Source organism: Psittacula echo (assembly GCF_963264785.1).
Source record: "Psittacula echo genome assembly, chromosome: Z".
Lineage (NCBI taxonomy): Eukaryota > Metazoa > Chordata > Aves > Psittaciformes > Psittacidae > Psittacula > Psittacula echo.
The window spans coordinates 1,435,928-1,450,125 of NC_137742.1; the positions used below are offsets into that span (position 1 = coordinate 1,435,928).

At 40.9% G+C, this 14,198-nt stretch overlaps 1 protein-coding gene across 1 annotated transcript in view; it reads right to left on the minus strand.

Moving 5' to 3' along the window:
• Nucleotides 1-14,198, minus strand: part of DCC (DCC netrin 1 receptor) — a gene marked incomplete at both ends in the record, with an annotated part of 627,385 nt that overhangs the window by 139,412 nt on the left and 473,775 nt on the right. The window contains one exon of the mRNA XM_080637247.1: nt 10,803-10,852. Within this exon, the coding sequence (XP_080493373.1) occupies nt 10,803-10,852 (50 nt within the window). The remainder of the gene's footprint in view (nt 1-10,802; nt 10,853-14,198) is intronic.

The following is a 14,198-nucleotide window of genomic DNA, read 5'->3' on the forward strand; positions in this document are numbered from 1 at the left end:
TAAAATAAAAATATAAAAACATAAAAACATAAAATGCAATATAAAGGTATTGTGCCCTTTCGGAATATATGGACTGTATCAAAACAGCCTTCTCCGAGAGCAGAGGAACAGAATCAAAAGCTCAACATAAGGAAGTACAAAGAATTACCAAAATAACCCTGGAATCTGTGATGGCTGAATTCCAGATAGAAACACCAGAATCTGTCAAAGTGCTGGTTCAGCATCACCCAGATGCCTCTGGCTGTGCTGTGGTACAGCCCATTGCTGTGGCAAGGGACAACCACCCAGAGGCATGATAGATCACGTTTGTAATCATTTTTTATGATATCAAGCTTCTAGGCAGAGCAGTTATAGCCGTTTCCCAGGGTCAGTGGGCTGAACATTTTTGCTATCATTAAAATCCCTTTGAGATCAGTAAAGTTTGACTTGGAATGTCAATGTTGCTCACATTAGAAACAATATTGGTACTTTAACCTGGCATGTTTGTTTATTTCCAAAGACATGCAGAAATCATCTTGTCCTGAGGGTGGAAAATAAAATCCCAGCATTTAGCCCAGCACCTCCTTCCTCTTGGCTCTGGGAGAGGGGCAGAGAAATGCCTGCTATCTTCTCCCCATCCCATTCCTCCTGACCTTGCCTTTCTCCTTCCCTAGGCTTTTTATCGCTTCTCTCAGAGATACCCAGGAACATATAAGCTCTACTAATCAGTGTCATAGCTCATTAATTTGCTTTATTGGTCTCTGGGTAAACCTCTCTTGCTCACTGTTCAGAAGCTACTGAGTCTTTATCATTAAGAAATAACTGCCCAGAGCTCCTACTCTGTGTGTTGCCTGGGTGCATTAAGTGGCTTAATAGTATCTCTAAATTTATCTTAAATAGAAAGGTGGCCAGAACATTCATCACCTTGAACAAGGTTTAATCAAATCCCATAACATAATGAATCTGTCCCATTTTAACACCATAACCTTTGAGACTTTATATGTACTCAGCAGTGAGGCGCTGGACGTGGACAATACCCTTAAAGTGCAACAAAAATTACGGTATTATACAAGGTATATAGCTCATCACTTGTGTGATGCACTTTGAAGTGCACAATTATAATGTTTTCTTGATTATGATACATTTTCCAGCAGCAAATTCAAGGGGTATTTTCTAAGATAATGACCCACAAACAGTTTGGTCTCAGAAATGTGTGTAATTAAAAGCAAGAATCAGACGGTATTGATCTATAAGTTTCAGTAAATTTTTTCCTTTTAAAGGTTAAGCTCAGTACTCATCACTATCCCTTCCTATATGTAGCAGATTTAAAGGTTAAAGAGCTCTTTCTCTAAGGTCTTCTCCATACTAATACTTCTAAAGGTTACATACATTGTTTCTAGAGGACACATCTCTAAATAGTGGTGACAGTCATTCTGATTTTACTTTTTTGTTCTTTTAAACTGCTTACTTGATATTGATTCCTTTATGAGGAATCCAATCTCAATTGCCAATTCACAGCTCATCTTTTCATACAGCCACATTCATGTGTATCTGAGAGCTTCAGTCTCCTCAGTGCTTTATGAATACTAGCTAATTAAATAAATTAGTCTGTTTTTCACACTTTGCAAATAATTTGTTAAAATCCATATAACTAACCAGTGTTTCCTCACCCTTGCCATGAAGTGTCAGACAGAAATATCACAGGGCAGCCTTGTGCACAGGGTTAGCCCAAGCACTTAAACTTATTGCTTTGCTGTCATTGCTGCTGAGCTCTTGTGGCTTTTTCCTACTTCTTGATTCCTGATCCCTTCTGGAAGGCATATTTTGGTGAATGGCACTGAAGGTGCAGTTTGTTTGACAGTATAACCATCCAGCTATTTTCTGTTTCTCAGTTTTCCCCCAAATAAACTATACTGCCAGAACAACTGTTTCATTATGTCCAAGTATCTTATCACTTAGCAATTGTTAGTATTTCACACTTTGAAAAAGTGTTTCAGGCCTCAGTCCTTCTGCTTGGAAAATGGGGTAAGTGCTGGACAACTGCTGTGCTTTGGGTCCAGAATGGGCTCTGCTCCTGGCCGGACTATATCTGTGAAATTCAGGATTCAACACAACTGGATTTGAAAGGTGGATCAGTGTTTCTTGATCCTCACACACAGGGCAGTGGGGGAAGAATGGAAGGGCTCCCCATCAGTCCCATTAGTTGGATGGGAGACAGCTCTTCTACCCCAGCTCATATCATTGCCCTCACACACAGGGCAGTGGGGGAAGAACGGAAGGGCTCCCCATCAGTCCCATCAGTTGGATGGGAGACAGCTCTTCTACCCCAGCTCATATCATTGCACATCCTGGTGCTTTCTTAGGCAGTTTTAAACTTCATTAGCAAGATAAATGAATATTACAGAATAGATTTGAAGCGGAATTAGAATTGAAACTAGGAATTGAATTGGAATAGAATTAGAAGTGGAATTAAAGTAAAATAGACTAGAATAGGCTAGAAAAGACTAGAACAGAACAGAATAGAATGGAACAGAATAGAACGGAACAGAATAGAACAGAACAGAATGATAGTATTTTCAGTAGGAAGGGTCCTAAACCAATCATCTAGCCCAACTGCCTGACCTCTTCAGTGCTGACGAAAAGTTGAAGCATGTTGTTATGGGCATTGTCCAAATGCCTCTTAAACATTGCTAGGCTTGGGGCATTAACCATCTCTCCAGGAAGCCTGCACCACTCTTTGGCCATCCTCTTGGAAAAGAAATGCTTCCTCATGTCAAGTCTAAGCATTATAAATAATGCTCTTTAGGGTGAAAAACACTTTCCACACCAACCAAGTGTTTCACATGTGATAAAAGACGCTAAACAGGATATATCACACCTACTTCAAGCAGTCTGTGCAGACTTAAAAGAAACATTCTTTCTTGATATTGCTTTATCATAAAGGGCCCAATCCATCCTTGTCCTCCAGTGAACCAGTGGCCCTACATGGGGATGATGTACAGCTCAGCAACAATTCCTCTGAAGGTTTAGGATGCATTTATAGCACATTTAATGCACATTTAGTAGCACAGCAATTTTAAGCAGCTGAGCTAAATGCAATTTGACAGAATGGTTGATCTCATCTTCTGTGTTGGAGTATATTGTTTGCTGTCAGTGCAAAGCAGCCTCCAGACTCAGATGCTAGGCAATGAAAGAAAAGTACTTTTGCAATGACAACATCTGGCTCCTGTGTGCCTCACATCTGTCACAGAGCACCCCAAGGCACATATCCTCTTGTCTGCATCCTTCTCAACCACAGAAATCAACATGGGGACCAAAATCATAAGGGTAGGAGGAGAAAGTTAATGACATTTTGTTTTGACAGCTTTAAAATGGTGAAAGCTTTGTTCCATGGACTGTCAAAGATAGTTTGATGATGACTTTTATTCGGAGACCACTAAGCATTTTCCAGCTGAGTGGCAGACCTAAGTGTGTATGATGAAAAACTCCTGATGAGGCTTGTTTCCTTTAGGTCCCATCCACAAATCCTAGCGGATCTAGTCCACAGGCTAGTAAATATGGGTTAAAGTAGAATGTCCCATAGGAAAGTGCCTACTACAGCAGTCAATCAGATGCCTGAATTTAAGTGCTTAAATCCTTTGGACAAAATAATTTAGAAAAGACTCAGAGAACAACAAAAAAAAAATATCAATGTGATTTAAAAAAGTATAGCTAGCTCCAAAGTACCTATCTACTCTAAGATACCCTGCAGCATTCATCATTTTAGGCACTGCTCTTCATCACAAAATGTTAAGATGGTTGAACATAATTAAAAGCAGAGTTAGATGATGGGTCCCTGACCACAATCTGCCCTTGTCTGGGCTGATCCCAAACTCAAGCTCATCCTTACGCCAGCCAGCTGCGATTAAAACCCCAATACACCAGGCTAGGGCTTGATTTGCTGCTATTGCTGCTCTACCTCCCACCAAGGACACAGCCTCACCTTAAACTCATTCAACACTCCAAAATTCGGGTCCAATCAGCAGAAACACTTTGCAGCCCTGAGGGGTTAAAGTTACCATGAATATGGAGCATCTCCAGAATATGGGTACCTGTGTATATAAGTGCTGTGAAATTAAGTGATTTGTTAGGGGTGGAGGTCCTGATATTCACTAGCCTACCCTTTCAGACAGTAAAATACGTTTTGCACAACTGCAGAGATTTTGCTTGGAGTAATTGACCACATGAGGCAAAAAGAAGGGGAGAGTTTTACTCAGTGAATGTTAAACAATACAATTACTCATACCAGAAAGAACTACAGATAGTACTCAGCAAAATATTGCGTATGTGGAATTCAAGTCTATGATCCACAGCTAGCTTAAGCCACCTTTTCCTCTGTTGAATTTGATACAACCCCCCATATTTTATTGATCTGAACTGAAGACAACTCTTCTTGCAGTTTATTTTTATATATATATATAAATATTTATTTATTTCATAAACATATCTATATTTACTTTATAAACAGCACCAATTTTGATTTGTGGCATGTTTCTGCAAACATTATGAATCATAATGACTGTGAAGTCTTTTTAGGTACAGATACAAACACACAAACACAAAAGAAATGAGAAATAAACATTTCACGTCTTTTATCTTTCCCCAGGAGATTGTTACTGGTTATGTTCTCAGAGCCCTAACTACTCTATGAAAAATCTTACCCCAGAAGCAATCCCTATTCATTGAACTGGAACTACATCCCAGGATTAAATTGCTACTTAAATACGACCAAACCAATTCTGCTTCTATAGTTAGTTCTAATTATTTCTTTACTTTTCTCCATATTTTTAATGAGAAGAAGAAATAAAGTTACAGCAGTTTTAATTAAATAAATCTATAGCTATTTCTGCACTTTAGATTTGTTAATTAGTAACTAGTATTTAAAAAATTACAGAAAGTAGAAACTAGCAATATTTAAAGCAAGGAAGTACAGAAGTAAATAGACATATAAACAGCCACAAACAGTTGCCTTCATGCTGGTTCTTTAAAAGGGGTGGGAGAAAGCAAGCTCAAAGGAAGAAACAGATCTCCAATCAAAGACAAAAGAAGCAAACTCTCAGCTTCCTAGCTCATGGCCTCCAGCTAAATCAACAGCTGGGAAGAAATAGCAGAGTCCAGATCTGCCAGATCTCCCCCAAAGTAAGAATACCTTTTTTTTTGTTTTGTTCCCCCATCTATAGCAAAACGCATGTCTCTTTGTTGTTTTTAACAGGCTAAATTAAAAAAAAAAAATATCTTTTAAAAGATGCAACTTTCAGTAATAAGTTTATCTTAGAATCTACTCTTGCACATTTTATATTTTCTAAAAGCCTGAAATTTTTTTCCCGTTTTTGATCTCTGCTGATCAAAATTTGGCAATTTCCACATTCTTTCTGCCAGAAGAAGCTGTTGATACATATATTTATTGGTCAAAACTCTATTCACAAATTAAATATTATACATGTCCTTTTTCTTTAAACAAAGCAGGGTATTTTCAAACAAAAGAAATAAGAAATAAATCTCTTACTTATTATATCACCTATCTCTAATAAAAAATCCGTGCAAGCACCCTATGGACTTCTGATATTGAATTGTCTCCTTACTTGTCTCTGCCATGTCTGTGTTGCATTTTACAGTGAAATCTCTTTTAAGCATCGAACTGTATTTCTGTCATAGTCCTCACCATTATCAATTTTGATCTGATCAAGGTCACCAGTCACAGAATACCATCAATATTAAGCAATAATCATGATAATAGTAATTCATATCAAGCATCTTCCATTTGCTTGGTCATCTCCGTTGTGCTATTAAATTAATAGATCTGCCACCACTGAAGAAAAATAGCACAAAGAGAGAAATCTTATTAAACTAGAAATAAAATTTTAAGCAATTCTGGGAACTGCCAAGGCTGGCCTCTGGGCTCTTCTGTGCACCACTCCAATTCAGTTAGCAAACTCAAAAGGTTATTTAGTTATTTGTTTAGATTTAATCAGTTTGTGAATTTTAAGTCTTTAATCAAATTAATTCTGACTGCTGCCAAGAGAAGAAAAGCGAGAACACAGTAAAAAAAAGGACTACAGAAATACTATATTTGGGGTTATTGCGGACTTTTATAAGAGTGGGAGACTGTATATAGCTCTTTTCAGCATTAGCTTAGCTGTGCCTCCACCACAAACGCCAATGAAGTTGTATTGCAAAAGAATGGGCAAAGTTTTTTTTTGGGAATGGTCTTTCAAGCTAATTCTTCAATTTGAAAAGCCTTTTTATTTCTTAAGACTTAGCCAGTTCAGTTCATTCTGCGTTTGTTGTTCCAGATTACCTAGATGTAAATATTTAAATTCTATTCAAGCTTATCAAGATTTGCTGGAATTCATTGGGTCTTTCTTATGTTTGCATTACCTGTAAGATACAGCCTAGAAGAGTCTCAGCTGGTTCCACATATTTTTTACCGTCTGCTAAAGATCCCCATTTCATACATACACTCCCAAATATACCTTTCTATGCAGTTACTATGTCACACACATAGTACCAGCTTGTCAGCTTAGAAACTGATGCCCTGCAATGCCAGAGGCATCATAGAATCCCAGACTGATTTGTGCTGGAAGGGAGCTGAAAGCTCATCCAGTTTCAATCCCCTGCCACGGGCAGGGACCCCTTCCACTAGAGCAGCTTGCTCCAAGCCCCTGTGTCCAACCTGGCCTTGAACACTGCCAGGGATGGGGCAGCCACAGCTCCTCTGGGCACCCTGTGCCAGCGCCTCAGCACCCTCACAGGGAAGAACTTCAGCCTAAGAGCTCATCTAAATCTCCCCTCTGGCAGGTTAAAGCCATTCCCAGCGTCCCAATGGGAAGGAAATCAAGTAAGGGAGCCAGGAGATCAGCGTGGTTAAACAAGGAACTGCTGGGCAAACTCATGTGGAAAAAGAGGATCTATGGATTATGGAAGGAAGGGCTGGCCACTTGGGAGGAATATAAGACAGTTGTTAGAGGATGTAGGGAGGCAATTAGGACAGCTGAGGCCTCCTTGGAACTTAATCTTGCAAGTCGGGTTACGGACAATAGAAAGGGCTTCTTCAAATACATAGCGGATAAAGCTAACACGAGAGGCAATATAGGCACACTGCTGAGTGAGGTGGGTGCCCTGGAGACAGAGGATATAAAGAAGGCAGAGGTGCTGAATGCCTTATTTGCCTCTGTCTTTACTCCTGCAGACTCTCCCCGGGGGCTTCAGATTCCTACAGCCCCGGAAGGAGTCAGGATAAAGGAGGAGTTTGCTTTGGTAGATGAGGATTGGATTAGGGTTCAGTTAAGCAATCTGGACATCTATAAATCGATGGGTCTGGATGGAATACACCCACGGGTGCTGAGGGAGCTGGTGGAGGTCATTGCTAGACCACTCTCCATCATCTTTGGTAAGTCGTGGGAAAGAGGAGAGGTGCCTGAGGATTAGAGGATGGCAAATATCACGCCAGTCTCTAAGAAGGGCAAGAAGGAGGACCTGGATGATTATAGACCGGTCAGCCTTACCTCCATCCCTGGCAAGGTGATGGAACAACTTATTCTTGACACCATCTCTAGACATATCAAGGATGAGGGGGTCATTAAGAGTAGCCAACATGGTTTTACCAAGGGGAAGTCATGTCTGACCAACCTTATAGCCTTCTATGAGGAAGTAACTAGGTGGATGGATGACGGTAGAGCGGTAGATGTGGTTTTTCTTGATTTCAGTAAGGCATTTGATGCTGTCTCCCACAGCATCCTCATAGATAAGCTAAGCAAGTGTGGGCTTGATGATCAGGTAGTGAGGTGGATCAAGAACTGGTTGAAAGGAAGAAGGCAGAGAGTTGTGGTCAGTGGGGCAGAATCTAGCTGGAGGTCTGTGACTAGTGGAGTCCCTCAGGGGTCGGTGCTGGGACCAGTGCTGTTTAATATTTTCATCAACGACCTGGATGAGGGAACTGAATGTACCCTCAGCAAGTTCGCTGATGACACTAAACTGGGAGGAGTGGCTGACACACCAGAAGGCTGTGCTGCCATCCAGCGAGACCTGGACAGGCTGGAGAGTTGAGCAGGGAGAAACTTGATGAAATTCAACAAGGACAAGTGTAGAGTCTTGCATCTGGGGAGGAACAACCCCATGTACCAGTACAGGTTGGGGGTTGACCTGCTGGAAAGTAGTGAAGGGGAAAGGGACCTGGGGGTCCTGGTGGATGGGAGGATGACCATGAGCCAGCAACGTGCCTTTGTGGCCAAGAAGGCCAATGGCATCCCAGGGTGCATTAGAAAGGGTGTGGTTAGTAGGTCAAGAGAGGTCCTCCTCCCCCTCTACTCTGCCTTGGTGAGGCCGCATCTGGAATATTGTGTCCAGTTCTGGGCCCCTCAGTTCAAGAAGGACGGGGAATTGCTTGAAAGAGTCCAGCGCAGAACCACAAAGATGATGAAGGGAGTGGAACATCTCCCTTATGAGGAGAGGCTGAGGGAGCTGGGTCTCTTTAGCTTGGTGAAGAGGAGACTGAGGGGTGACCTCATCAATGGTTACAAATATGTAAAGGGTGAGTGTCAGGATGATGGAGCTAGGTTTTTCTCAGTGATGTCCAGCGATAGGACAAGGGGTAATGGGTGTAAACTGGAGCATAAGAGGTTCCATGTGAACATCAGGAAAAACTTCTTTACTGTGAGAGTGACAGAGCACTGGAACAGGTTGCCCAGGGGGGTTGTGGAGTCTCCTACGTTGGAGATATTCAAGGCCCAGCTGGAGAAGTTCCTGTGTGATGTACTCTAGGTTACCCTGCTCTTGCAGGGGGGTTGGACTAGATGATCTTTTGAGGTCCCTTCCAACCCTTGGGATTCTGTGTGATTCTGTGTGATTCCCCTGGTACTGTCCCTACAGGCCCTTGTCCAAAGCCCCTCTCCAGCTTTCCTGGAGCCCCTTTAGGCACTAGAGCTGCTTTAAGGTCTCCTCTTCAGGAGCCTTCTCTTCTCCAGGCTGCCCCAGCCCAGCTCGCTCAGCCTGGCTCCAGAGCAGAGCTGCTTCAGCCCTCGCAGCATCTCTGTGGCCTCCTCTGGACTCCCTCCAACAGGTCCACATTTTTCTTACTTTGAGGGCCCCAGTGACGCTTTGGAAGTTCTCATATCTGTACATGAGATGTGATTTGCAGAGAAGGTAAAGGCAGACTCCCACTGCCCACAGCAACCCTTGCTTTTATCTACAGGAGATGGAGAAGTCCTCCTGTTACGATTAGTGCAGCTCGCCAGCACTCACATTTGATCACATAGAGAAGGACAGACCTGTTTCTTTTGCCCATCCAAAACCAGATGCCCTGCATGATACGGTTCAACCAAACACTCATATTTTCATTTAAATCTATGTGAAATACAGCTGCAAATTAATATTCCATTAAGACTTCCAACATTAAGTACTCTGCGACTGGGAACATACCAAGACCTCTGATGATCGTGGATAGAGGCACAATTTATGCACAGTCCATCCCGTCTTACCCCATCTGTATAAGCTATCTCCACCTGTGAGTACCAATAATGCAATAAAACTTCTTAGGATAGCAGCATTCACATACCATCCAATGAAGCACTGTACCCTGCAGCTTGTTTTCTATTTTTGTTCTACGTACTTCAAATGTAAATGATCACCACAAAAGGTCACAAAACGTGATCAATTGCTCTGTGACATTTTACCTTGAGAATAAGCAATAAAAAAGTAACCATAAAGGTTTGGAACAAGATGTGCCAAGACATCAATGCCCTTTGGGCACTACGTGTAAGAAGAATTTAAAAGGAAAGGGAGCTGGGTGCATTAAAAAAAAACAAAATAAAAAAATAACCAGAATACATGTCTGATGTCATGAAAACAAGCAGCATAAGAGAAAGACCAAACTGACAGGTACTCAGTGTTCCCAGCAAATCAAAGGTATATAAATGTTTCCTAAACAGCAGTTTATCCTTGTCAGTGAGCCTGGGGCTCCTACTCCTTGGTAGCTGTGCAAATGGAAGCCTTCAACGATCATGCCCAAAGGGACACCCCGACAAGACACAACCGGTTTCACCCTTTAAAGTTGAGCTCTTTCATGTTCCAAATGAAACATTGAACTTAGCTATGAAATAAAAGTTTAAGTAGTTCCAGTAAATGGAAGGAATGAATAAAAAGAAAAGGAATAATCTCAAACACTTTTCAAAATATATTAAGACACAGCATTCAACAAGTAGTAATCATAATTAGCACCTATTATGTACAATACTATATTATGAAATAACATCAACCCAATTCATTCATGATATGGAAATGTTGGACTTTTTAATGGAGGAAAGTAATGGACTTAAGAGAAAGAAATACACCTTTCAGAAAACAAATGTATTTGTTGGAATAAGCAAGATCTCTAATAACAGACCTACCTGCATGTGGTGTTTACAAACTCTCAATAAAATATTTCTCTCCCACACCACCTCTTCCCAAGAATCAGCTCTGCTTCTCATTATCCCCCTAGATTGCTCCATTTAATCAAAGCACAGCTACGTTTATTGCAGGTGTTACTCTGCAATCAGAGAACAGTTTCTGCTGTTCATCTAAGTTTAATTGACAGTGCTGTTGCTGAAGCCTCTCTGGAAAAATCACTGCTCCTCTCTGAAACTGGGTTTTTCCGTTCTTGTTTTAACATCTAATAGATGAGTGGAACCTTTTGCGAGGGCCAGGCTGGCTTTTGCTGTATATGAAAAAGCTACACAAAGTAGGAATATATCCACAAACACCCACGATCACAGGCCACGAGGTGCTGCGCACATGGCAAGACTTACCCTGGAGTTCACCACTTCCAGGGAGATGTTCTGAGGCATCGCACTGGGCACTGAAAGAGAAGAAAAGCACAAAGAAATGGGAAATATTATCATTAGTATCTAAGTCAGGTTACATAGAATATTTCTCTGGGTGAAAGAAAAGAGTGCAGCTTTTACACCTAGTTTATAATCTGATCATAACCATGCAGCTAATCCACGTGGCACTTCAGAGGTCCCCTAGGGAGAGGAAAAACAAATGCATCTGTTCATTTTTTCCTATTTTTGATAGACCTGTTTGTAAGCCCTTTAAACAGCCAGTCAGAAGGCTCCCTGCAGTGAAGCCAACTACTTGAAATCAGTTATTTGTAACAAACTTGGTCAGAAATAAATATGAACATGCTGCAATTTCTCTGGCTTCTGTGTATTAAAGTGCGTTTCAGAGCATATATTATATACAGATGGAGCAGAGTATTTCTTTCTCAATGCACCCCTTTTTACAAGGATGACCAAGAGAGAAAGATAAAAGAAACTTTGTCTTTAGATGTTATTTAAAAAACAGTGGTTTACATTGAGGCTTTGCTTGTCATACACAATATAATCCATACTAGGTGTTATACAACTGATCATAGAATCATAGAATCAAGTAGGTTGGAGAAGACGTTTAGGATCATCAACTCCAACTAAACTTTATTATATTCATTGTTATAAATATACTTTAATTCTTAAATGGAGTTAATAACTATACAAACTATGGTCTTCCAAAGGTGCTTCATGAGGCATTAATGAGAGGGTTTGGCACCTGTAGCCTTAAATAAAACAAGTGCTTCTGACACAAGGGTTTTTTTTTTTCCATCTTAGAAGTTCCTTTAATTTCATGCTCTCTTTAACTACATTTATAGGAAAGACTAGTGCAGCGCAGATCTATTTATCCCATCGTGGCGAAGGATAGGGCTCTCACCACCAAGGCACGGTGAATTCTCTGCATGGTTGGACAGACCATTATCACCTAAATATTTCCTGACACGTTTCTGCCTGTTTTCCACTCCATATCTGTATATTTCTTTCCAATACTCTTGTGCAACAATGGCTCAAATTCCTCCAGCTGATGGCATATATTAATTCAATCACTGAGGAGCAAAGAGCTTTAAAAATAAATTCATAGCTGGTAATGCATCAACTGCCTGACGTGAACCTCAAGTTTTATTTTCCTTTCAGACAAATAATACCTGCTTGCTAAGTTGTGCTACTGAAGAGCTGAAAAGCAGACATGTAGTTTATTCTCACAGGAAGGTGGTCCTCGATTTGGAAAGAAAGAGCTGAAAAATCATCGTGGTGGGTGAACTACCCAATTTAAGTATAGTTTGCACTGCGATATACTACAGTATATTATATTTTCAGTGTATAAGTATGAATATATCAAGTCAAAGAGTTGTTTAACATATATGATATTAACAAGAACTCTAGGGCACAATCATACTCATTGCAGCTGTCCACACATATGGATTGATTCAGCAAAGATCTACAGGAATTATCTGAGACCTGGAACATCTTAGACATCAAATAAATTAATTTTAACAACTGTAATGTTAAGAAGTGCTTGGATTATTATCTGTTATCTGAAGGAGGAAGGACTTCTGGCTGTGAAATAATGATTTAGTAGGCAGAGAGTTAGGAGCTGGAATCCATCTCACTAGAAATCAGGCATACCTTCCATTTCACCTTCCTCATCTTCACTGAAAATTGCTGTCTAGGGGTCTGGGACATATATCGCCAAGCCAAACGTAGCCATAAGTATTTCTGTAAATCACTTCTCTGGCCAAACTTTCACCAGAATGAATTTGTGACATTTGATGTACTGTATAGAGGTGGACATGGGGGGTTACTAAGTTGTCTCTTTATATAGTTTCTGTGTATACTCTAAATTGTCCACGTAAGCTGCCAGCTGTGGCAGACGGAGATGATGAGTGCAGACTGGCTTAACCTCAGCACTCTGGAAGAAGCAGGCTGCATCTATAGCAAGAATTCACCTCTAACCCTAGCACCTCTGAATCTCCAAATAGTTTGATGGGCACTAATATGATAATAAACACCTCTGTGCAGTTATTAAAGGAAAGGAAATGACTGCAGCAAGTCAGATAAATGCTACTTCCCTCAGATTATTTTCAGATCCTCTACTGAACTCTGCCTGGTCACATCTATGTTCAATAAACAAATCCCCAAAGTACATCCTCAATGTAGCATCCTCAATGCATGCTGCTATTTAAGATTTAAGTCAGACAGAGATAAGTAATTTGTCAGTGCTAATAAGAAAATTATATTTTAAATAAGGGCTACAAAAGAGCAGAAGTAACAACAGCTAACACCAGGAGGGACCCGCTGGCAGCGAATTCCCACATTAATACCTTGTCCTTCATGAGGCTCCACGGAAAAAGAAACTCTTCCTCAGCTCAGAAATCCCAAGTCACAGAGATTGGCTGCTGGAAAAGGTGTAAGGTAACAAAAACCTATAGCCTGAGTCCGTTAGGAGCTCCTGCAACCCAGAGCTCTAGATCGTTTTGCTTTTCCTGCCTTACCTGATTTGAAGGTAGGCATTTAAGGAATACACAAAACCAACTTGACATTATGCACTTTAACCACCCGGACTTCTCCATCACAGCAGATGGCCCAGGCTGCAGCACGCAAGCATACTTGGCTGCAGGACCTGAGTGCCTGTCTCAGCTCTGCCCTGACCTCCCAGGGCTCTGCACGCAAAGAGTTTCCTTGTTCAGTCACTTTAATATCTCTCCAGATTAGCAGCTTTAGAAATGAGTTGGTTTCTCTAGTGAAGCGCCTCTTCTTTATTTGTCTCCGTACTGCCCATGAAAGTTCAAAGTTGATCTGAGGCATTGTTGCTGCAACAGTACTGGCAGCAGCAAACAGTACATGAACCACTTCACCTCTCATAACACAGAGGAGATGTCAATGACCACACTCCCCTCATTTGGAAAAATATCAGATGGAAAACTGTCTCTGTGATGTACTTGGTATTGCATGGAATAAGAAAATGGAGATATTTTTGGACATTTCTGAATTAGCTGAATCTGATGAATGCTAGTATCTCCCAGAAAAGCCTATTTTCACTGGAGGATATTCGCCCTTGTTTGTGGGCAAGGCAGAATTGCTCAGAGCCCCATATTCTCAAATGTGGTGTTTCTCTCCCCTCACTCATGGGCCACAAAGGCTCATCACAATATCCAGCCATTGCCACCTTAAAGCTTCCCTTCACATTACTAACTAAAATTTTATTGCTACTGCACATTATTCCCCTACCAGAAAAACTTCTCTTCAATTTTCTTTTTTATTTTTTCCCACTATTTGTTTGTCTTTCCATTACTTTGATTATTTCTCTTCGATGAACGCTTGCCATTCAGATTTCCC